A 25,958-nucleotide genomic window follows, 5' to 3' on the forward strand; every position below is an offset into this window, starting at 1 on the left:
TTTCCGCTTGATCCACAGCAGTGAAGCAGTCTAATGTCACAGAGGTTTCTATGGATGCCTCCATTTCTACCGATTCAGCCTGCTCTGGGCTGATAGTAGGAATAACTTGATTTAACTTATGTCTAATATTTGAGATTTTACTATCGAAAAATGTAAGAAAATCATCAGAGCTGAGAGAAACAGGAACAAGTGGTTCTAATGAGCTCTGACTGCGAGTTAATTTAGCTATAGTGCTAAAAAGAAATCTTGGATTGTTTCCATTCTCTGATATTAAGGTTGAATAGTACTGGCTTCTAGCTCTACGCAGAGCTTTTTTATAATTTAATAGGCTATGTTTCCAGATATCCAGAGACTGCTCTGAACCGGAGCGGCGCCATTCTCTTTCCAACTTACGGGTTTCTTGTTTAAGAGAACGAGTTTCAGCGTTAAACCACGGTGCTACTCGGTTTTGTCTGACGAACTTAGGTTTCAAGGGGGCAACAACATGGAGTGTACTCCTGAGGGCTTGTAAGGCATCATTAACAAAGTGGTCATTTATACTAGGACTGATACTATGGGAGCTGGTCTCAGAGTATTTTCTCAGAATATCACTAAGTACTGGCTGAACTGTGTGTTTAAACTCAGACACAGAACGGTCAGTTAAGGTTCTTCTAGCTGTTTCTTATTCACTGGGGCAGAAGGATGTTCCAGTGTAAACTGGAAGGTAATCAGAAAGTGATCAGAAATGATGGGGTTAAGAGGAAGGACACTCAGCTGGCTGATCTCTATCCCATGGGTTAGAACAAGGTCCAGGGTGTGCTTATGACAGTGAGTGGGTTCATTCACACTTTGGGTGAAACCAACATCATCTAATAAAGCTGCAAAAGCCTTTCCTAGGCAGTCACTGGGGTCATCAACATGAATATTAAAATCCCCTAATATTATAATTTGATCAGAATCTAAGACAATAGTCGATAGGAAGTCGAAAAACTCAGTTAAAAATTCTGAATATGGGCCGGGGGGGCGATAAATAATTATGAGTAAAACAGGTTTTGGAGTTTTCCTGTTCGGGTGACTTAAAGACAATATGATGTTTTCAAATGAATTATAAGCATTTTTAACTTTAGGGCTGAGAAGTAAGCTAGACTGTGATATTACTGCCAAACCACCTCCTTTCCCTGAAATCCTGGATTTCTGATAGTTAGCATAAGTGGGGGGGGTTGCTTCATTCAATCTAACATAGTCATCCTGATGGAGCCAAGTTTCTGTTAAGGCTAAAAGACTAAGATTGTTATCAGTAATTAACTCGTTGACTAAGAGGGACTTGGAGGAAATGGATCGAATGTTTAATAAACCGCATTTAATGACATCATAATTCTGCTTGTGAGTACTGCTGTCTGTCACTTTAAGGTTTCTATGACGCGCTCCTTTCATTTGTCTTTCAGCACATAAGCTAAAGCTAGGACCTGCTTGACTTTCCCTGCATGGGTTTTGCACCGGCACTAACCCTAAGGGAGGCTCAGAGGAGCGTTTTCCACTGCTGCTCTGCGCCCGGCTCTCGTCTCTGGATTGTCAGGTTAACAGACTAAGGCTAGCAGAAATGTTTCTAGAAAGAAGAGCGGCACCGTCCCGAGTGGGATGGACGCCGTCTCTCCGCATGAGACCGGGCTTCCCCCAAAACGCGCTCCAGTTATCCACAAAACCAACGCCGTTTTCTGGGCACCATCTAGAAAGCCAGCGGTTAAATGATGAAAAGCGGCTGTACATTTCATCACTGACTAAGTGACTAATGAGCGGACAGAGCTGGGAGGGGGGAGAGAGCCTGGATGCCGGTGATGAAGTTGTAAACACTAGGAGACCTCGGCAGAGGAATCTCCACTTTATAAAGTCAATGGAAAGTCTTTGGCTTACAATGCAAATCCGTGTGGATGGAGAAGGCGAGGAGAAGGCAAGGCGATGGCGATGGCGAGGCGAAGCGATGGCGTGACGTGACGTGACGTGACGTGACGGTAGCTTACGATCCGTGGACAATTTAGCTGGAATGAATCAGAGAAGACTGACGTTCCGGCAATGAGTGCAGCACAGGCGTGGACTTATGAAGGGGCATGACCAGGTGTCCTCCATGGAGCCTGATTGCTCCCACCGGAAGCCTGGCCAAACAAGGTGAGTGCTGCAGCAGACATGACATATAATGAAAGAAATGCATTTTAAAATAATATCTAAAATTTACCCTGTTGGAGATTTTTTACATAAAAGATTCAAATTTGAATCGGAACTATGCATATTCTGTTCATTTGAAACTGAAACATTAGAACATCTTTTTTACAGTTGCAACCAGGTTAAAATATTTTGGTCTGATATACATAATTGGTTGTCACTCAAAATTTTCTTTTTTCCCTTTTTTTCTTATGTGATGTTCTTTTCTATATGGAATTTCTGATGTCATTAATGTTGTTATTATTTTATGCAAACATTTCATTCATTTATGCAAATGGAAAATACATGCCCTTTGTTTAGTATTTTTTTGAATTATTTTTCTGATTATTATAAGTGTCTTAAATGCATTCCTAACAAAAACAAAAAAGCTACAGTAATTTATCAAAACATATCAAAAGTATTATTATTTTGAATTGTTTTTGCTTTGCCTTTGCCTATTATTTCATTTTTATTTCTTTTTTTCTATATGTGCATTTATAACGTTTGTTCACCCTAACTTGGTTTGTATATGAGCATCTATAAAAAAACAAAAAAATAACAAAAACAAAGAGGTACACACATTGTTAAAAATATTACTGTTTTATGTTTTATATGTGTGTTTGATATTAACAATTGTTTATTGTGCAAGTGACTGTGAATGTCTGTAAATTGAAAAATGTACAATAAAGTTTCTTAAAAAATAGTTGTGCTAGTGGCACAAAAGAAGCAGCGTCTTCCCCGTCGAAATTTTTTACATTGAATTTTTGGGAAATCAAAATGCTAGGGTTAAAAAATATTTAGAATGAAAATTCAAGGGTTATAAATATTCAGAATCTGATGGCACAGAAAAACTTCCATAGAACTCTGACCAATCATGAGAACCTTCAGTCCTCAGTTCTAAGAAAGTAATCAGCAGACTGGATTCATGTCTATTTATGTTTTTAGAAAACAGTTGTGACACTTTGATCCTTTTATTTTTATCCTCCAAACCTTAAGTGACATTTTAGCTTCCACTTTAATGTTTAAAGGAAAAGTTAAGGGTGCAGATATTTGACAGAGGATGAAGATTCTATTAAAATAAGTTTCTGATTTTTGCAAACTTGTGAAAAGACATTTAAGAGTTTTTCTACAAAGGTAAATAAACTAAACAGACTTCTGAATAAGAACAAAAACACTCACAATACTCATGTGTTAAAGATGAAAACATGAGTCAAGATTGAATAAAAATCCCTTTGATGAATCTTTTTACCCTGAAGGAACATCTGAACCTGGATTAAATTGTCTAAGTGAAAAAATGTTTTTTATGGAAAACAAATCTCTAAATTTACCTCAATTAAATCACTAACTTTGTCTTATTGAATCTCCATTTTATTTCAAAATATCAACAGACATTTTTATAGTCTTTGTACTCTAAGAATAAATTAGAACTATTTCAAACAGAAGACTTTATTTATTCCAGAAGGGAATTGAATTTTTTTCAATTAATTTTTATGTTTTTTACTGTAAAAAATATATTTTCTGGAAAAAAATAAAATCAGACGCAAACTTCAGGCTCGTACAGTTCAAGATTCAAGATTCATTTTCTTTGACGTCGTCATTAAAACAATGAAATTGAGTTTGGAGCCAATCACATCGACAATCACCCATCAATCATTTTAAAGCTGGAAAAAAAACAGATTCACCAAATAAATACCTAATAAATAAATAACCAGAGTGCATCATCAGTACAAAAAGAAACACAGTCGGTCCATGAAAATAATCTCTGACATTAAACTGGTCCATGACCCAAGATAGGTTGAGGATCACTGGATTAAACTGATTAAATGTAGTTCTCTACAGCGGCCAACAGGGGGAGACATTTACAGATTATTGTTTCATGTTGTTCTCCTGAAAGATTGCATGTCTCCTCCTGAAGAGGAGATGATACAATAATTCCATGTAGGCATGATTCATGTTTACACAGCAGCCTCCTTCACCAAAACCCTGTCAGACCTTCATCACAGGTCAGCAAGTCAAACCCCGGAATAAACCCTCAGTCATGTCTGTCAGGCTCCATCAGGACGTTCTGCTCATGTAAAATCAGCATTTCATGTCACACATTTTTGTGTGACATTTTTGTCCAAAGGTAAACTGACACCTGTGCTCAGGTGGGTGTTTATGTTGTGCTGAGGTGGATGATGGAATGTAAAAAGAGGGAGAGAGACCAGCCGTCCTCCACACCAAGAACCTACCAGACGGTTTGAAAGAACCTCCTTGAGAAAGACGGTAGTCATTCTCCATGGTCTCACCAAAATCCTCCCAGGCAGGACAGAGTTTTTACCTTCACAACTGCCACATCCTGACTTTACTGCCTGCCAGCTGCCTGAGGAGCAAGTCAGCCAGGCTTGGTAGGACTCCACCATCGATATCCATCGATGTAGAACAGTGCTTCTCAATTATTTTTTGCCCCCCCCCCCCCCTTCCATAACCCCCCCACACACACACACTCGCGCGGTGACAATATATTAGGTTAGTATCTTTAAAATTTGTGTACGTATACCTAAAATTTTATCTTTTAACATTAACAAAAGCAAAATAAATCCACTTTCAACAAATATTAACTTCATTTTGCCACAGAAACCCTGTTCTAGTCTAAAACAGAAAAGAAGGTGAAAGTGACTGAAATAAAAATAAATCTGTCAGTCATTATTTAAACTAGAAACATTTTGACCAACTGAACCATTTGATGATGAGAAAAATAATTCTAAATGATGGATTGTTTATTCATGATTTCATAATGTGCAGTTGTTTTCCTGCATTACCTGCTGTCTTTCTGACACCAACTAAACCACAGGCAGACAAAGAATACATGGATGGAAAATAAAGACACGTCATGAAAATGTCTACAATAGTTCATAAAGAATGACATTATTAGCATGAGCTGAGGAATCTAAAGGCACAAGATGATCCTGGTGTTGGGCAACAGGCAGCGCTAGCAGTGCTCCGCATGCCCCGATTCACCTGGCAGACAGAGCCCACACCCCCCCCCTCTTTTTTTCTCACTCACGCAGCCGCGTGTGACACAGACAGCAGCAGCTGCACGGACGGGAATAGGCTCCGTGCACGAAAGTAAGGAGTTCTACTTCCGCCGCCTTGAGTGTGAGGCCGACCATTTCTGGCTTGCGACTTCTATAGCAGCGACACGGCAGATTTTGATTGCGAAAGATGGTATATTTCCTCCCGAAAATCGACGTGAACGACATCTACAGGATTGTCGACCAGTGCGTGGTTACATGGGCAAAATATCGTGTCTAAAAAATATAGTGTCAAAAATACCGAAAGGAAATGTCTCCCGTTGTAAACAAACCTTTGCTGTCACATATTTATGCAGCAGCTCGGTAATATACGAGGCGATCTTCCAAACGTGCTTTTATTAATTTTATGAATATTATGAAGTGCCTGTTCGCTCATCATTTTATATTTAATCCTTGTGGTCAGTGCTTTTTTTGTGAAAAAGAAGAACAGAACTGAAGAACAACCAAGTGTTAGGAGAGGCTAACAACACGGGCTAACAACATTAGCCTTTTGATGGAGACAAAATCCAGGATAAACCATGCGGGAAACGCTGCAATCTGCATCCCGGTTGCACGTAAATGTGTGTTAATAACATCAGCTTTTATTTTGTCGGGGCACAACTAGAAACATAATTCCATGTGATTTTTTTGAACAGTTTCATAGGACTGAGCGGCATTTCTGCTCTGAAAAGCTCACACACACTGTGTGCTCTGCTCTGTCCTCGCGAGTCCGGCAGCTGCTAACCCAGAGCGGCGGTTCGGCTCGCAGTCCGAATTCTCACACATAACAAAACGCACACGTAACAAAGCACCCTCCCCTCAAACACATTAATAAATCCAGCTGCTCTGCTCAGAGAGGTTCACTCGGTCCACTGGCACCAGAGCCCGAACGCAGAGCTCGGATGCCGGGTCCAGACCTCAGTGGACACGCATCCCCCCCGCATCTCCCTTGAGGGGTGAAAGAGAGGGGAGACCCAGCGGGGCGAGAGCCGAGCGGCGCTTTTCACGGGGCGTCCGCAGAGCAGCTGGTCGGTCCCGAATGAGCTCCAAAGCTTTCTGTCAGCGAAACACCGTCTATGCATGACGTAACCCAGACACACGATCGGAATGATCGTTTACATGAACAACGATCGGTATACCCAGCTATCTCGATCGGAAAGAAATTCTGATCCGAACGAGTCTGACCGGGGCAGAGTATTCCGAACGGCGTGTTTATGACCTATTTTCTTTCCGATTGCTGCAAATACGAAACACGACTCGTCTTGCTTGGGGTGAAGTCCTCCCGCCGTGTTCACCATCCATTCGGCTCTCACCGACACATATACTGGAAAGCTATGAAAGCTTATATTAGTACTGTTGTACTTTGACAAATTCGCACACGGGTACACAACAATGTTGTGATGTCTTTGTCACGCGTTGAAACAACAAACGCCTTTCTTTTACCCGAAATCCGCTCCTATTTACTCAAAACTAGCAACTCAACAAAACTCCCCACAACAATAACACGACCAACAGGAAGTTGTCGGCCTCACACTCGAAACACGGAAGTTAACCGGAAGTTCTATCGTGCACATAGGCTATTCAAAGGCTTCAGGCTGTTACAAACTCTGATAGAACAGACAATAGGAACCCAATAGTGGACCAGATTTTTTCCAAGCACTGAGCCGCGCACCAGACAATTGCCCGTATTACCTGTGGCTAAAACCGCCACCACCGCGCGCCCCCCCTGGCATCGCTCCACTATTTGAGAAGCACTGATGTAGAAGAAGGATTAGTATCTATCATTTTCATAACTCTTTGTATTGCTAAAAAAAACAGTTTAATAAATTGGAAAAACAAGAAAAATATAAATATAAGTCAACACAGAAATCTGCTGCTTGATCATATCAGCTTCGAAAAAATGTCAGCCCAAAGGTCAAGTAACGTTGAAAGAATTCAGTCTCTCTGGTCTCCCATAGCTAACTCCTTGAATTAGGGGGTGGGGGGCCTGGTCGTCGCTGCTCCTTGCTTTACTGCCGTGGTTTGGGGTGGAGGTTGGGGTGGTGGGGACTCAGTTGGTCGGGGGGTCGGGTCCGGTACCTGTATGTGACGGGCTGGGGCACTGCGAGGTCTCCTGGGCTCGGGTGTGGGGATGTATGGTGGGGGAGGTTGGGTGGTGGTCTGGCTTGGCTTGGGGGGTGGTCTCCTTGCCTGTGCTGGGGGGGTTGGCGGGGGCCCTGCTCGGGGAGGGGGGGGGCTCCCGAGGTTCCCTTCCCTGGCCCCGCCCCCGGGGAAGCGGGTGTCACCCAGAGCCCGAGGTGGCTCTGGGTGACACCCGCCCAGGGGGTGCGGGGGCTTGCTGGTCCTGTCCTGTTGGGGGGCTTCCTTGGGGAGGGGAGGGCCCACCATCAGTACGGGACCTTGGAGGCTTGACTGGTCGGGGTCTCCGCTGAGGCAATCGTTGGTTGCCCCGGCCGGTTGGCTGCCTCGGTCCTGTCGAGGCCTGACTAGAGATCTCCCAGGGGTGGCGCCTGGGGCGGGGGCCTGGGCTTGCGCTGGGGGGGGGGGGGGGGGGGGGCACATTCTGGCTCCTCTCTCTCTGTGTGGGGTGGGTGGTATGGGGCCTGGTGTGTCGGCGCCTCGGGGGATGGGACCCCTGGGCTGGGGGGACCTGGGCCCTATGCTGGGGGGGGGGGCTGCGGGACGGCTGTTTGACCACCGGGGGGACAGTTTATCAGCTATTCCCGATTTACCTCCTTCCTCATATAATCTCATATTAGGGGTTGGGGGTTTAGCCTGCGATGCACTTTGGGGGGGGGGTCTAATTGGGAGTGGTCCCCCTCCCATGGTTGCCGTATGGAATGGGCCCCCCATCTCTCAGTTTTATTTGTACCTTAGACATGTAGGGCCCTTGGTAGAGGGGGTGCTTGGACATCACTGTGAGTAATCAGGAGATGTCCCCTCAGTGCGCTACCCACCAATTTTAACTGCAACCCCTTAGTACACACACCCTTTACTCCTCCAAATATACATTCCAACATATACACACATACATGCACACACACACCCTCACAAATACACACGCATTTTGCAAGGAAGGTGGGACCTTGGACCATCTGTCCCCTACCCCATCCCTGGTAGGGGAAACCGGGCCCTTGGAAACAGTGGCCGTGTCCGCTGGGTGCTGGTTTTCTGGGCCCGGCAGTCCTCTCTCCACGCAGGGAGAGGGATCCCTGAGCTCTCTGGCAAGGCCAAGAGCTGGGGATCACATCCAACCTGAGCCGGGGCTGTCCGTGTCCCTGTGGTGTGGGTTTTGGTCCTTGCCCCTGAGTGCTGGGCCCCAACAAATTTCCAACTGTGGGGGAGCCTGGTGGGGCCATGTTTACAACATCTCTTGTGGAACCCCTTTTCTGCTGAGTGCCCTCCTCCTGGGCTGGGGCGGCTGGCCCCTGCCTTACTCCTTCCTGGACCCACCTTGGGCCGAGTGGGTGATTGCCTGGAGCGTGGAGTGGGTCTCCCTTGGGGGGTCCTGGCCCGTACCTGGGGTGGGGCGGGAGGATGCCCAGACCTACTGGGTGGTGATGGGGTGCCCGTCTGGGGCTCTGGGCACCCTTCTCGCGTTGGGCTCTGCATTGGGCCCTCCTGGCGCGGCGGGGGGGTCCTCTCCTGGTGGGGCTGGGGCGGCGCTCTCTTTCCCCCCCGTGCCTTCCTGCTCTCTGGCTCTGGGGGCCTCGCGGCAGTCCTGCTGGCCCTGGCCTGGGTGGCAGATGTGGTCACCCGGGGGCGGTATTCTTTGCCTACTGCTGAGTGGCGTTGGGGGGGTTCTGGCTGCCACTCCTTCTGTCGCGGGGGTCTTGGTGTGGGGATGGCTGGTCACTCCACCTACTTCTTTTCACGTTCCACCATCCATTTTAGAAGAACATTCACCTGAGCACACGTGTTAGCTCACCTTTGCACTAATAGTTTGCGTGATTGAATGAAATGTTTTACACTAGTTGGTTTGAAGGCATAAGTATGCGTGTGAACACTATCTGTATTGTGTACATGTTGACATGTGGACATTTTTGCAGCCAACAGGTGTGTTTATAACATTTGAGTGTGTGTGTGGACAGGCCCTGCTCCTTTGTATTGACCAGTGTACAATACATATTTTTGTACATCTGTATTGTATGACCCTGAACTTAATCGAAATGATAAACATCCAGCAACTTGTTGCTTTATGCTGCTTCATGGTTTTACCCCCCCCCCCCTTTCTATTATCACCCTATCCCCCACCTCTAACATCTCTCTCTCTTCTTCCCTCCTTTCCTTTTCTGTCCGGTCCAACACAGAAAAACCTCAAATACGATTAAGATGAATAAAGTTTGTCCTGGATTCCAAAAGAGGTTTATTCAGACATACCTCTGGTTTGTCAGAAGATTCATAACCCCTCTTGTTAAAGTAAAATATGTCCAACACAAGAGGCCTTCAGCTCTCATCTGTTTGCCCACCTGTTGGACAGAACAACTTAGAAAAATAAATAAATAAAAGGCTTGGTAGGACTCTGTATTCAGGTGGGGATTCCCACCGTGACAGGCACCAAAGACATTATGGTTACAGCTCCGAACAGCAACAGAGACAACAGCGAGGAAAAGATGGTTCTCTCAGACTCAGTGTCTCCAGCCTCCCTGTTACCTGTTTAATACAGGCAGCATAACTTATCTTTGCTATTGTTCTAAACTGATGTTTGTTGGACTCGTCTTCTGTCTTGAGGAGTCTACTAGAAGCCTTAACCCTTGTGCTATCCTAGGCACTTTAACATTGGGAGGTGGGTCATCTAGACCCACTAGACAGTGCTCTGAACCTTTTTTCTTCAATGATTTGTGATCTTGACTGGTTTCCATGGATTACATGAAATCTTTCCACCTTTATCCACCTTTGTCATGGTAGGGAGAACCCCTCAATGGAAGGGGGGGGGGTGGTCATGGGATGCTAAAACCTCTCAATTTCTCCGCCCCCTTCACCTGTTTAAAGTGGCGCTTCACAGAGAGGGTGAGACAAATTAATGTGTGAATCAAGGGGACGAGGGGGTTTTCTGTGAACAGACAAAGAAATACACAAATACAATAAATATAATAGATTTGATTTACTCTAACAAATGAAAGAAATAAACTAAATCTAATCATTATATGTCAAAGTAGGTTTTAATCAAAGTTCACGGAGGAACCACAAGTTTGACTTCTGCTCTGACCTTCAGATAACAGGAAGTACACTCAAAAAAATGATTCAAGTCCCTCTTTCATGTAACACAATAAAATTCTGTTTGTTTTATTTAAAAATATTTATTTTAAAAGAATGTATCTACATTTAATTGACCTAACACAAAATGTATTAATAGTTTCACCCATAACTCCAGTAATCCAAAATAATTGAGTTCAAGTAAGGGGCATGCTGTTGAATGCTGTTTTCCTGTTTCTCTTTATGCTTTTTGCCGTCTCACGGCTACAATTTTTCACCTATTTTAACCATTGAACTATTAAAATGTTCAACTCCTTCATCTAATGTAATGCCTGGTATGACTATTAGTCCTTCAAATCCTTCGACTTTTCACAAGTGAAAACTTTAGTTCGTTTTTTCCACGTAAAAAACGAAACTGTGGCATGAAATCGTTTCAACTCGGCTTCTCCCAATAAGACGATACACGAAGAGCCTCATTTATGGAAATGATGAATCTATTTGTTCACACCGGCAGCCTCATTTCATCACCGGAGTGTTAGCTCTGTGGCTTAGTTAGCGGGTTTATAAAACAGAGGTTCTGAGTTTGAAGCTGGCTTTAGACCTCTGTGGGATGATTTTTTTTCCTTTGCTTTTCTTGATAAAATTGAGTTCGACTAACTCGATTATATTTCGTTACATGGAAGAATTTTCTTTGAGGTGGGGTTACTCATATTTATTGGATGGAAATCCTGCCCACAATTAAATTGAGTTCATCCAATGAGTTATTTTTTTGAGTGTAGAGTCACAGACGTTGATGTTTGGGACTGACCAGTTTCTGGGATTACGGATTACAGACTCCTCACTGAACCGTCCTGGAAGTCTCTGCCTCTGTAGACCTCAGTCTGAGGTGGTTCAGTCTCCTGTAGGGACTCTGGTGATGGATCAACACTAGACTGACCGTGTCCTTCTGAGAAACGTCCAATGATGTTTGAAGGTGTTTCCAAGAGGTTTGGGTCAAATGGACCCCAAAGGTTCTGTCAGAATGCATCACTTGATTATTTTACCTGATCAGGTTTAGTGGGAGGTCGGAGACTAGAACCCGTTCAGAAAGACAACGTTGATGACCTTCATGGGCTCCTTCACTGTTCAGGTTTTACTTTTACATTTGATTCTCTGTTTGACGGTAAATATTTTCCTTTAACATACATTCTTGAACATCTTTCCCCTAAATATAACATGTCTCTGCTCTTCAGTGCAGGTGAAGATGTGAAACCTGAGCGTTCAGTTTCCTGCAGGTCTCCACCACAAACAGCTCTGGTCTCCCCCCTCAGTCCTGCAGCATCAGTTATTCAGACCTTCAGAGGAAACTTCTTCTTCTTCTTCTTCTTCTTCTTCTTCCCGCTCTCGTCTCTGCTGACCTTGGACTCTCTGAGTGTCTCCTGTGCAGATTCTTCTACACACTTCAGCAAACATCTCAGCCTCCTTCAAACTTCTTAACAGTAACTAGTTCTCTCCAGCTTTGGGTTTCATCCAGACCACAATAATTGCACAGACACTGGTGTCAGACACACATGCACATAGTCTATGCATGCTCTCCAGCTGCAGACCAGTGGACTTTGTTGTTTGTGGTTGTGCATGTCTGTTTTTTAGCAGAGGCGTTGATGTAAAGGTGCATCTGGTTTAGCAGAAGTGTTACCCACAGAGACGTGTGGGTAACACTTCTGACTGTGAAGCTTCCTGACCAGAAGAACCAGCAGAGACTCTGTACTGCCAGCTTTATTCATCTCAGGACAAACATTTACAACAACATCAACCAAGTCTGTTTCAATAAAGCTTTTAGGATTCAAATATAGACATCCTACATCAAAAAACAGTTCTGGTTTCAGGTTCTGAGAGGATCCGCTTGAGTCCAGAAGCTTCTAAAATGAGACAACTATCTCAGTGACGAGTAGATGACAACTGGATCTGATGGAGGATCTGAAAACACACACACACACACACACACACACAGACACACACACACAGCAGAATTTAATCACCCTTCATCACTTTAGCTCAGGCATGTCCAAAGTCCGGCCTGTGGACAAATTCCTCCAGCCTTCCTGTCATAGATTCAATCATTTGTGCCCCCCCCTCCAGTCCTTTCTAAGAACTGTGTGGATTTCTTAAATGTGATTGGTTAAAGTAAGTTTTAGTCTTAGTAAAGCTGTGGCAGCGCTGTCTTTGACACTTTCTAGCTGTAAATAAAAATAAAAAGTTGACAGAGAGGACCATCACTACCAGGACTAGAGGACACTGATTAGATTTCTGTCAGTGAAACATGAAAAACCGGTTTCTGCCTGATGTGAACAGAGACTGTAGCTGTTTTCATTTAAAAGAGACACGACCAGATGAGACATGCTAACTGCTACATGCTAACTAGGAGTTAATCGTGTGAAAAAAGGACAAACTCACAAACACATTTAGATGTATTCCTGTTCTATGTGAAGTATAGCCATTGCATTAAAAAGTTCACTAAAGTTCCACTCTGATCTTCTTCTGATCTGTTTCCAAAGTGCTTCCAGTGGTCTGATGATGCTGTTTTTAGCCAAAATCCAAAAACCTCTGCCGTTTTTTAGGACATAGTTTCTGCAGAGCGGCAGGAATTCGTTAGAAATTCATCTGTGAGTTGTGGGCGGGACTGTTGGTGCAGAGTAAGTCTGCCCCTACTTCCCAAAATCCTTTGTCCTGCTAGCTTACAGCCCCTCACAACCCAAAGCTAAAATTATTAGTGGACCAAAGACAGCAGCAACATCAGATCGATCCATCCATCCATCCGGTTCTGATCCAGATTCCAGATCAGACCAGGAAAACAAAGACGTTCATGGATCTGTTGGTTTGCAGGTGGATGATCAGAAAGGGGCGGAGCAGGGAGCTTGGAGCTTGTGGCCCCGCCCAACACATTTTCAACATCACAAATACAATTTTTTTGTCTGCTACTGATTCAAGTTGGTCCAACAATAAAAATGTGTGGTTTTGGTTTTCTTGTAGTATCTTTCTGATCATGAAGGATGTTTGTAAAGAAAATTAAGATTAAAACTGAATTTCTGAGTATTTCTGTGAAGAATAGTTAGAAACTGCCTTTAACTTTTATTACACTAATGGTTTAAACTTAATTCACTGAGCATGTATTGTCATCTCAAAATTATATTACATTTGAAGAAAGCACAGCCAAGCTATTGTTCTAACAGTTTCTTCCCATACTCCCTTTTTTCTGTGCATGTGTTTTCTGCTGAGCAGGCCTCAGACTTATCTTCACTTTAGCCTTGGAGCTTCCCTCCAGCAGTAACCTGTGGGCGTGTTTTTCACACGAGGTCCATCAGACGATCTTCTGAATATGCAAATGCAGGGTTTTTATACCAAAGCCCATCCCTGAGCTCGTTGGTTCGGACTTTGAATGTACCATGTTCATCTGTCTGTCCCCTTCGTGTTTGTGCGAAGTAAAACCTCCACAAAAGATAAGTAACTGTCTCTGAGTCATTATTCATTATTTCTGTGTGTAAGAAACTGACGGGGTTACGAACTAAAATTTAATACAGTCCTTTCTAGAAAATCCAGTTTCCTCACATTTGGTCCTTCTGAGCCGGCCGACTGACGCCCTGGACATCGCTGGAACCCCTGGGGGGGGGTTGCCTGAAAACCGCGCGGTCTGATACCACGGTCTCAGCATTGACCCATCCGACTTCAGGATCGGTGACCCTGCCCCTGGATCCAGTGGTGCCCTCGGGGGCGTCGGACCCTCATCAAATAACGAGGTTCATTGCTATAAGTGAGTACGCCACACAGAAAGTCTGTCCTCTCTTTACTTGTTAGGGTCTTTGATTAATGCCTCGTTCTAAAACAAAATAGTGACTCAGTTGACAAATAATTAGGTTTCTTTTCTGGTTCTCCAAGCTTTTTCTACTGATTAGATTCAGCGCTGGAGAATCCATAAAACGGGTTACTTGGGTGGGAACTCTGGTTTGTGATTGAAATTGAGAACGTTTGTAGCTGATCGTCGATCAAAAAAACCTCAAAAAGATGGGTGGGACTCATTCACAAAATCTAACAAAGACAGTAAGAAAGCACATTGATCAGGTCCAGAAAGCTTTTCATAAAGTTTGGAAGTATGTGGAAAGTCAGGATCAGACATTAATCAAGTATTTGGATAAATGAATTAAAGATTCTGGATTTCATAGAAAGTTAAGCAGCCTCAGAGTGCAGGACAGAGTAGAAGGAGGGGGAGCAGCTTCACATATCAGAGTGCGCGTGCCCGAGCCTGCAGACAGGCTGATGAGAACTCGCAGAAAGGAGGGGTGATTTCTCCGTTGTAAGCAGATAAAACAGCTTTCTCTGCTCTCCGAATAATGATAGGACATGTTTTAGTGTGTATTAGTGTGTATTTTAGTGTTTAAGACATGGACAAGGGTAGATGTTCAGAAAAAGCTATAGAAAGTATCATTTCTTACAAAGTAGACGTGGATCTGTTTGTGCAGGACACACCTCCCTCTTGTATAAACATGATCAGACTCAGATGGCGGATGTCGCCTTTCCTTTTTTAGTTCACTCTCCCTGCTCATAAAAAGTTTGATTGCAGCCTTCTGACCCCACTGATCAGGTCCCTGCATTTCTGCTTGTAAATCAGGATTGACCCCTTAAAAGCATTCCTGAGGATCTCTGGTTCCCTAACTTGCCTTACCTTTTTTTTAATGGACATGTCTGTTAATCTTTCGAAGTTTTAACTCTCAGGGCAATAAGTGCAGTAAGACTAAACTCTAGCTGGCCCAAGCACAAGTTCAATTTTTCTGGACATTTAGTTTCTGTTTCTAGCACAATTATTTCTCTCCCTGGACCTCACCACCTTATCTGATCAGCCCCCCACCTTCACTCACTTGCTGTAAGCTGCAGCTGCTTAAGGGGCTGATAGTTGAAACAATGTGACCTGTCATTCTCTTGTGCGAATTCTCCAGAATCACCTGCAGTATGCTCCACTCCCTTTCGTCCAAGCATTACCATTAGTCAAACTGTTATCAGCTTGTTCATGGTGCTGTTAAAATGAGACGCAGTTCTTGTCTGTTTCACTTTCAATGTGTTTTTTCACAATTTTTATTTTTTAATTTTTATTTATTTTATTTTTTTTCCTGATTTTTTTTTTCTACTCTCATGCCTGGCTCTACTGACACCATTGATGATTTACATGATTGTTTGAAGAATGCTGTGAGAACAAAGGAAACATTGAGTCTGCCTCCAGCTCTCTCCTCCCCACAGACTCTGCATCCCGACCAGAAGGCCTCTGTCGGTGACCTGCTTTACTCGAAGGCCATTCAACGGACTGATTGGTCACACCCGAGGTGGACGGGACCCTTCAAGGTTCTCCTCACCATGCCACCTACAGTACACATTGCTGAACGACCATCCTGGATTCACGTAAGCCACTGTAAATTGCTGAGAGCCTATGAGACTGACATTTTGAGACGCATCCCTGGTTGAAGTCCAACTACGAAGCCGCCGCAGTGTGACACTACTCCTGGCGAAGGGCGTTCCCTGGTGTGTTTCCTCTAGCGCTGCTCTCTTCCAGCTACAGTGAGCTTCGAACCAGCTAACATGGGTCCAGCTGTTGCTCGTGGTTTCTTCTTGTACTTTTATTCCCTCTTCCTCTGGAGATCTCATTCACATCATCAGTGAGGTCAAGGCCCTTAAATCACAAATTTCTTCTCAGATGACTGACACCTACTGGTCTGGGTCCCCACTTTATTGGTTTACTTCTGGTGGAGTGTACTGATAAAACTAGTCACTCCGGTCCTCTCTGTGTTGTTTTTCTTTTTTCTTTTCGTCACCTGTTTGATTCCATGTGTCAAATGAATGATCGCTGTCAGGCCGACTCTATCAGCATTATGTCAACAATTAACCTAATTCGAATCCGCTCGTGGTTGAAACTGGTCTTTACAGATTTATTTTATTGTTTTTCTTTTGTTCGATTTGAATTTGTTTATTTTCTTTATTTCTTAATATGTTTCTTGTAGTATGTAACTTTAATTAACGAAATTGTGCCGAGGTCTGGACTGGTGATGCATGCGTATCCTTAGTGGTGGCTGCTGACGGGCACAGAGCCGTTGATGAGTTTTGCCCTCCCTGACTGCTCAATGAATGTTTCACACAGATGGTATAAGTTTAGCCCTGGAGGTTTTCGCATCAACACTCATGTATCACCTACCACCTCTGATATGCTCATTTATTCACGTTGATTTTATGTTTTGCCTATACTGAAAATCTTCGAGAAATGGTATATGGTTGATGACAGGAGTTCTGCTGACTTTCCATATATAATTTTGATATGACAAACAGGGGGGTATGTGAAGAATAGTTAGAAACTGCCTTTAACTTTTATTACACTAATGGTTTAAACTTAATTCACTGAGCATGTATTGTCATCTCAAAATTATATTACATTTGAAGAAAGCACAGCCAAACTATTGTTCTAACAGTTTCTTCTCATACTCCCTTTTTTCTGTGCATGTGTTTTCTGCTGAGCAGGCCTCATACTTATCTTCACTTTAGCCTTGGAGCTTCTCTCCAGCAGTAACCTGTGGGCGTGATTTTCACACGAGGTCCATCGGACGATCTGACAGAATATGCAAATGCAGGGTTTTCATACCAAAGCCCATCCCTGAGCTCGTTGGTTCGGACTTTGAATGTACCATGTTCATCTGTCTGTCCCCTTCGTGTTTGTGCGAAGTAAAACCTCCACAAAAGATAAGTAACTGTCTCTGAGTCTTATTCATTATCTCTGTGTGTAAGAAACTGACAGGGTTACGAACTAAAATTTAATACAGTCCTTTCTAGAAAATCCAGTTTCCTCACAATTTCTTAATTCAAATCATTGTGAATCAGGGGCAGATGAAAAAATGCAGTTTAAAAAAGCTGGTCTTCACTGAGATGACAGCAGACATCATGAAGTCCAGAAAACTGATCAGGAGAATCCAGAACGATGGAGAACTGATGGAGAACACAGACTGTATGGATCTGAGCTCCACCTTCCTCATGGTTTCAGTGTTGGAGTAAACTGAGCAGAGACACATCAGCAGGAGAAAATATCTGACTTCCTCACAGAGAACCATAACCGACCAATGATTGGATGTTCAATCAAAGCCATGAGGAGCTTCTGACTCCTGAACACAGTTTGGTCCCAACAAAAACAGGAATTCAGAAATGTCTGATGGTTCATCAGAACTTCAGGTTCAGACCAAAGAACCCGATCCTCAAGGAGGAAAACCTACCTCTGCTGGATGGACGTGGAGAACCGTGTAAAATGCTGACGGTGCTGTAAGTGACGTCTTCAGGAGGAGGTTCTTCTGCAACAGCAAAGAACCAACAGGAAGTGAACCTGAGAGGTTCTGTAACTCTGTTCAACTCTCAGAGAACATCTACACATGGAGAACATCTGAGAGGAACCAGAACAGGAGCTCATTGGTCCATTCATCAACTAACAGTCATCTGTTCAGGGGTCTGGATGATGATGAGGAGGATGATGATGAGGAGGATGATGATGGTGAGAGGTCCAGACCTTCTTCTACTAGAATCTAGAACAGTTCTTCTGCCTAGCCTGTCTCTAACCAGGGGTTCTAGTAATTTCTGTTCTTTAGCAGGAACCATCAAACTATTTAGAAATCTGTTTGAGATGTTCTCAAAGATCCTCAGTGGATCAGACGATGAAAACATCTGGAATCATTCACACACTCAAACCCCTTTGAGACATTCAGAGAGTTTTCTCAGGGACAGAAGATGAAGATTTGAGGATATTTTTAATGAAAAAGATGAAAAAAGGATCAAAGTTTTGATAATGATGTTATTTTCTTACCTTCAGATTTCCTCTGAAGACATTTCCACGTTATTACAACCAAAGACAGCAGGAGAACCACAGAACCAACACACACAGCAGAGAACCATGCATGGAGGGGAGGAGGAGGAGGAAGAGCAGATGTGGTTGTAGGTTTCTCTGAAACAGAGAATACTGATGATGATGATGAAGAGCAGAGAGGCTGCAGAACCTGATGGAGTCCCTGAAGGAGCTCCTCACCTGAGACAGAGATCCAGCTGGATGGAGACTCTCCATGAGCGCTGATGTGACACTTGTAGAGACCTTCATCAGACCTGGAAACATGCTGGAGGGTCATGTGACCTGTAGGCTCAGTCCTGATGAGGGAGCCATCTTTATAGAAAGCAGCTGAGGGCTTGGAGGGAGGGGTCTGTGATTGACAGCTCAGAGTGAGGTCATGACCCTCCATCACAGGGAGGACAGGACTCTGCAGGATCACTGATCCACCTCAACACAGAGACAAAGCATTTCATCCATCTGCACACAGCTGCAGCAACACTAACTCCACAGTCTGATCTTACCAGAGACACTGATGTTCACGCTGATGCTGGAGGCTCCTCCCCCTCTGGACTCACACCAGTACACACCACTGTCTGCTGGAAAAAGATAATTGATCTCACAGGAAGAGTTGTCTGGTAGTCTTTGTCCAGATCCACACAGAGTCCTGGTTTCTTCTGAGGTGTTTCTCCTCAGAGTCCATCCTGCAGAGCTGTGGTCCTCACACTTCAGAGTCACTGATTCTCCTTCAAAGAACTGAGATCTGCTGGGACTCACAGTCAGACCACCTGCAGAAATATTATATGTGAAAAAAAATCAGTAGTTTGTGATGTTTTTAAACAAAAAAAGCAATCACATGAATACTAATTTATGAACTTGTAACTACAAAGTTAATCTCTTCAAGTCTTCTCTAAAACTGTGACTCACTTTGGTTTGATCTGCAGCAAAACAAAAGCATCAGACCTGAAGAGAAAAAACACGATTGGATTAAAAACAGACACTAGAACAACAATGAAGAAAATAGACTAAACTCTTTTAAAAACAAAGCACACGTGAGCATGTTACTTTTCCTGCAATAGTATTTTTACATGTGAATACTCTCATGATGGCTACAAGAGTACACACTTCAGTGGGATGGTCATAGTGCAGAGGTACAGCCTCTGATCACAGGTTCAGTTCCCACTTTTTGCAGTGTGGGGTTCAGTGTCCTTGGACAAGACACTGAACCCCACACTGCTCCTAGTGTTTATAGGTTGGCACCAGTGTTTGGCAGTGGAACCGCCATCAATGTGTGACTGTGTGTGTGTATGGGTTACTGTGACTGTAGAAGACTTTAGACCTCAATGAAGATGGAAGAGCTCCTGTTGATCTAAATGAAACATTCCTCAGAGACTTTGGTCCATGTTGACATGACAGCATCACACAGTAGATTTGTCTGCTGAACATCCATGATGATGATCTCCTGTTCCACCACATCCCAAAGGTTCTCTATTGCTGTGTTTTTCAACAATTTATTAATCAAGGTAGACTTTTTCCTTCACAAAAATCCCGCAGCACACCAGCTACCAAAAAAAAAAAAAGAGAAACTCCATAGTCTGTATTGATGTACAGTCTCTTCATGATCTTATGGGCATTTTTTGTGTAATGGAGGCCCAGAAAATTGGATGTTGCAGCTGTTTTTCCTAAGATCTGTGATCCTTTTCAATAATACATTTCAATTATATTGGTTACAAATTTGCCCAGGTACTGTGGTTGTATTTCCACCAGTTTATTAAAAAACAATTTCATGTAAACCTAAAAGAACACCAATAAAATTACATTCTATCTAAATGGCAATAAAGTTTGAAATATTTTTTTTATTTTTTTGCCAGAGAAACTGTAGTTTTTGAACAAATATATAGCCACACTCCCCCGTGAACCCCCACCTTAACGTGGTGGGGGAGTTTGAGAGCTCAAGTGATCCCAGGAGCTCAGCTGTCTGGGACTTAAGCCCCTGGTAGGGTCTCCCATGGCAGACAGGTCCTGGGTGACGAGCCAGACAAAGAGCGGTACAGAACCCCTTGATGGAAAGAAACAATGAGGGCCTGATTGGCGTCACCGGGACCCCACTCTTGAGCCAGGCCTGGTGACTGGGGCTCCTCCCGAAGGCCCCGGTCGGGCTGAGCCTGAAGGAGTGACATGGGACATCTCCCCCATAGAAGACCTCTAAAGGGGCCGGTGCAATGTGGTTTGGGTGGGGGTCAAGGGTGGGTACCTCAGCGGCCCAAACCCCGGTCATGGAACTAGGCTTTTGGGACATGGAACCTGTTAATAAAATGGAACCTCTCTGGGAGGGAAGGAGCCTGAGCTGGTGCGAAAGGTTGAGAGATACCGTGTAGATATAATCGGACTCACCTCCACATATAGCCTGGGCTCTGAAAGTCAGTCCTTAGAGAGGGGTTGGACTCTCTACCACTCTGGAGTTGCTCAAGGTTTGAGGCTGCGGGCTGGTGTGGGCTTACTCGTGAGCCCCCAGCTCAGCCGCCAAGTGTTGGAGTTCACCCCGGTAGACAAGAGGGTCACGTCTGGGGGACCGGTTTCGGCTTACAGGCCGAACAGCAGTTTGGAGTACCAGGCCTTCTTGGTGTCTCTCAAAGGGATACTGGAAAGTGACATGTGGGTAATGAGTGGCACCTGGAGGGCCGTGATTGGTAGGAATGGCCCCCCTGATCTGAACCTGAGTGGTGTTTTGTTATTGGACTTCTGTGCTCATTATAGTTTGTCCATAACAAACACCATGTTCGTACACAAGGGTGTCCATCAATACACGTGGCATCAGGACACCCTAGGCAGGAGGTCAATGATTGACTTTTTAGTTGTTTTAGACGACCTTCGGCCCTGTGTCTTGGACACTCAGGTGAAGAGAAGGGCAGAGTTGTCCACCGATCACTACCTGGTGGTGAGTTGGATTCGCTGGCGGGGAAGGAAGTCGGAAAGACTTGGAAGACCCAAACGTACTGTGAGGGTCTGCTGGGAACGTCTGTGTTAGGAGTGATTAGAAACAGAATAGTTAGAAACTCCCTTTTACATTTTATTACACTAACTTTTACCTTTTATCACATTAATGGCTTAAACTCGATTCACTATGTATTATCATCTCAAAATTATATTACACTCCAGACAGAGCACAACCAAGACTATTGTCTCTCAAACATTCCTTTAACATCCTCCCTTTTCATCTTTGTGTGTTCTGGTGTATGCGTTCTGGCAAATGTCTGTGATAACCTCAGGAGATCTGACACTTCAGGTGCTCTGACCTTCGAACATCTAGCCTGCAACAGTCTGTGGGTGTGTTTTTCACACCATGATCCATAGAATGAGGTTCTGAATATGCAAATGCAAGGTATATATGCCAGGCCTTTTTCTGATCTCCTTTGTTCGGACTCTGATGCAACGACTCTGTTCATCTGTCTGTAACCCTGCGTACAAATCTGTGGTCTTTGTGCGGAGTCTTCCACTTTCGGCTTCTCCCATCAGGGGTCGCCACAGCGAACAAGTCGCATGGTAAATTTGGCAATGTTTTACGCCGGATGCCCTTCCTGACGCAACCTTCTCAAACCGGGCTTGGAACCGGCAGAGGTAGAGAAGGGGACAGGGAGCAGCCCGGAGTCGAACCCGGGTTTCACGGACGGAAGGCGCCGCAAACCAGCACGAGCTAAACTGGCTCCCGGTCTTTGTGCGGAGTAAACCTACAAAAGCTAAGTTTTGTCTCTGAGTCATTATTCATTATTTCTGTGTGCAAAAAAACTGACGAGGTACAAACTAATAAAATACAGTCCTTTCTAGATAATCCAGTTTCTTCACAGTCTGGCTGAGCCCTCCATCAGGGAAGTCTTTAACACCCACATCCGGGAGAACTTCAAACAGGTACCCAGGGAGGTTGGGGACATTGAGTCAGAATCGACCATGTTTTCCACTTCCATTGTCTCTGCTGCTGCTTTGAGCTGTGGTTGCAAGGTGCCTGTCATGGCGGTAATCCCTGAACCCGGTGGTGGACACCGGAAGTAAGGGATGCCGCCAAGCTGAAGAAAGAGTCCTACCAGGCCTGGCTGGCTTGTGGGACTCCAGAGGCAGCTGACAGGTATCAGCAGTCTAAACGAGCTGCGGCCTGGGCTGTTGCAGAGGCAACAGGAGGAGTTCAGTGAGGCCATGGAGAAGAACAATAAGTTGACGTTGAAGAGATTATGGCAAACTGTCCAGTGCCTCAGAAGGGGAAAGCAGTTCTCTACAGACACCGTTTTCAGTGCAGGTGGGGAGCTGTTGACTTCGACTGGTGACATTGTCGGGCGGTGGAAGGAATACTTAGAGGATCTCTTCAATCCCACTGACACGTCTTCTTTTGAGGAGGCAGAGAATTAGGTCTTTGGGGTGAGGCTGTCTATTACCCGGGCCGAAGTCACTCAGGTATTCAATGAGCTCCTCAGTGGCAAGGCCTCGGGAGTGGATAAAGTCCGCCCTGAGTACCTCAAGTTTCTGGATGCTGTGGGAGTGTCTTGGCTGACACGTCTGCAGCATCACGTGGCGGTCGGGAACTGTACCACTGGACTGGCAGATGGGGGTGGTGGTTCCCGTCTTTAAGAAGGGGTACCGGAGGGTGTGTTCCAACTACCAGGGAATCACATTCCTCAGCCTCCCTGGGAAAGTCTATGCCAGGGTATTGGAAAGGAGAGTCCGTCCAATAGTCCAACCTCTGATCCAGGAACAACAGTAATAATAATAATAATAATAATAATAATAATAATAATAATAATATGTATATACTAATCATGCTAACTTTTGTTAGTTTTGCTAATGTTGCTAAAAGTCCTAGCATTGCGATCAACATCTATTAGCGCTCATCCGCCTGCAGTGTACCGTGAGAGCAGCCTGTTGTGTTTCACCGAGACGTGGCTCCACCAGGACATGACAAACTCCGTGGTCTCTGTTAACGGATTCAGTGAAGATCTGGACTGAGGAGGTAAGAGAGCGCCTGAAGGACTGTTTTAGCACCACATACTGAGATGTTCTCTGCAGTCCACATGGGGGGGGGGGGGGGGGGGGGCATTGACAGTCTCACTAATTGCATCACGGACTATGTCAATTTTGGTGTGGAAAACACGATGCAAACAAAATCAGTGCAGTGTTTTTCCAACAATAAGCCCTGGGTCACTCCTGAGCTGAAGACCCTTCTAAATGAAAAGACGAGGGCTTTTCTCTCTGGGGACAAGGAGGAGCTACGCAGAGTACAGAGGGACCTGAAATATAAGATCAGGAAGTGCAAGGACTGCTACAGGAAGAAGCTGGAACAGAACAACATCCGTGATGTGTGGAGAGGTCTGAAACACATCTCGGGCCACGCTGAGGCTGGAAATGGTCGCCAGGTCACAGGTGACCAAGCCTGGACAAATGAACTGAACCTGTTCTTTAACAGATTTGATTCTGCCCAGCCCCCAGTCTCCACCCACACAGCCCCCCCTTCACACCTTTCCAGCTCAGGCGTCTCCTCCCAGCTGCAGCTGTTACCACCTCAGCACCAAACAGTCCACTCTCCCCTTCTTCCAACAGAAGCAAAGGGCCCCCCCCAACGACTCACAGCACCAGACCAGCCACCGCCCGCCCACCAACCCCCCTCTGCCTCACCCTGAATCAGGTTAGGATGGAGTTAAGGAGAACTAAGGCCAGGAAGGCAACAGGCCCTGACAGCATCACCTCCAGGCTCCTCAGGGAGTGTGCAGACCAGCTCTGTGAGGGGGGGCTGTTCATATTTAATATGAGCCTCAGACTGGAGAAGGTACCAGTCCTCTGGAGGACTTCCTGCCTGGTTCCAGAGGACTGGTACCTTCTCCAGTCTGAGTCCGTTCCAAAGGTACCTCGTCCTACGGAACCGAACCACTTCAGACCTGTCGCCTTGACTTCCCACCTGATGAAAACTATGGAGAGGATCATCCTCAGCCATCTTCACACCCAGGTGAGCTCAGCTCTGGACCCGCTGCAGTTTGCATATGGACCAGGCATCGGGGTGGATGATGCCATCATCTACCTGCAGCATCGGGCCCTGTCTCACCTGGAGGCCCCTGGGAGCCCTGTGAGAGTCATGTTTTGGATTTCTCCAGTGCTTTCAACACCATCCGGCCATCACTGCTGAGGAGGAAGCTGGAGGTTGCAGGTGTGGACCAACATCTGGTTGCTTGGACCATCAACTCCCTCACAGACAGGCCACAGTTTGTGAGGCTGCGTGACTGTGTGTCTGATGTGGGGGTCTGCAGCACGGGGGCCCCTCAAGGGACTGTGCTCTCCCTATTTCTGTTTACCCTGTACACATCAGACTTCACCCACGACTCCCACCACTGTCACCTGCAGAAATTCTCAGAGGACAGTGCCATTGTGGGCTGTGTATCAGGGGGGGACGAGCAGGAGTACAGGGGGGTCATCTCTAAACACCAGCAGGTCAAAGGAACTGATCCTGGATTTCAGGAGGTCCTCACCATCACAGTCACCGGTCAACATCCAGGGTTCAGACATTGAGGTCGTGGACACATTTAAATATCTGGGTGTTCACCTGAACAACAGACTTGACTGGTCCAACAACACGGATGCTCTGTACAGAGGGGGTCAGAGTCACCTCCACCTGCTGAGCAGATTGAGGTCTTTTGGCGTGTGCAGACAGCTGCTGAGGACCTTTTATGACACTGTGGGGGCCTCAGTGGTCCTTTATGGAATTGTGTGCTGGGCGGGGGGCAGTGCAGGCAGAGACTTGAAGAGGCTTAACAAACTGGTTAGGAGGGCCGGCTCTGTCCTGGGCTGCAGACTAGAGTCCATGGAGGAGTTGGGGAACAGGAGGATGTTGGCTAAGGTGACATCCATCATGGGAAACCCCTCCACCCCCACCCCCTGAACCAAACTGTAGAGGCGCTGACCAGCTCCTTCAGCACCAGGCTAAGACACCCACAGTGTAAGAAGGAGCTGCTACAGGTCACACACACACACACCCCCCACCACAGCCATCAGACTCTAAAACACTGTGTTACAGTAACACTCCACAGTCCCAGGGTGTTTTTTTCATTCCCTCATTTATTTATTTTCTTTTGTTGTAGTTGTTGTTTTTCAATTTTAAACTGTTTTTTGTTCCTGAACATTTGTTTGTTTTTGTTTTTGGTGTGAACTTCATTAGTAATTTTTGTATTTTGAAGAAGAAGAAAAGAAAATTTGTAATGTTTTTTTACAGTTTACATGTTTTGCAGACCGCATGTTTTTTACACTTTTGCAGCTGTACCTATTTAATATTTAATATTTATTTCTTTATTGATAATAATTTTCATAATAATTTTAGTAATATTTTAATTATTTAATATAAATGTCATTTGTGATGTCCTTTATTCGTGGGAAAACACAAAAATCGCCAATTCTCAGAGTTCGCCACAAAATGTCCCCAAGGCGTAGGTCGTGTGGCCGTCCAATAATGATTTCAAAACTTCTTTGGGATATCCCCGACACGAGTGTTTTGGTTTCGTGACTGTATTTTGAAGTATCATTTTTTCGTGTAGAGGAGGAGTTTGAATTGAATCCTGAAAGCTGCTGGAAGCCAGTGCAGCTGCTGGAGAACGGGAGTGACGTGATGGAAGGAGGGGGTTCTGGTGATGATGCAG

General features: G+C 45.0%; 2 protein-coding genes and 1 long non-coding RNA gene across 4 annotated transcripts in view; 1 reads left to right on the forward strand and 2 right to left on the reverse strand.

Moving 5' to 3' along the window:
- Positions 1-25,958, reverse strand: part of LOC144987419 (uncharacterized) — a 409,376-nt gene that overhangs the window by 207,366 nt on the left and 176,052 nt on the right. The window lies entirely within an intron of this gene.
- Positions 12,165-25,958, reverse strand: part of LOC144987423 (Fc receptor-like B) — a 49,544-nt gene continuing 35,750 nt past the window's right edge. Inside the window, exons 2-7 of one of the 2 annotated variants that reach the window (XM_078936828.1) lie at positions 19,222-19,257; positions 18,819-19,082; positions 18,499-18,744; positions 18,280-18,417; positions 17,699-17,773; positions 12,165-12,380 (exon numbers count right to left, since the gene is read on the reverse strand). In XM_078936828.1, the coding sequence (XP_078792954.1) occupies positions 12,337-12,380; positions 17,699-17,773; positions 18,280-18,417; positions 18,499-18,744; positions 18,819-19,082; positions 19,222-19,257 (803 nt within the window). In that variant the 3' untranslated portion in view covers positions 12,165-12,336. The remainder of the gene's footprint in view (positions 12,381-17,698; positions 17,774-18,279; positions 18,418-18,498; positions 18,745-18,818; positions 19,083-19,221; positions 19,258-25,958) is intronic. The other variant, XM_078936829.1, reaches the window with a different exon arrangement.
- Positions 13,304-17,178, forward strand: LOC144987437 (uncharacterized). Its single transcript, XR_013651325.1, has 2 exons — positions 13,304-14,211; positions 15,673-17,178. It is a non-coding gene; the product is annotated as an uncharacterized LOC144987437 (long non-coding RNA).

This window comes from Oryzias latipes, chromosome 18, assembly GCF_053564925.1.
Source record: "Oryzias latipes strain Hd-rR chromosome 18, Olatipes_Hd-rR_3.1".
NCBI classification, from domain to species: Eukaryota; Metazoa; Chordata; class Actinopteri; order Beloniformes; family Adrianichthyidae; genus Oryzias; species Oryzias latipes.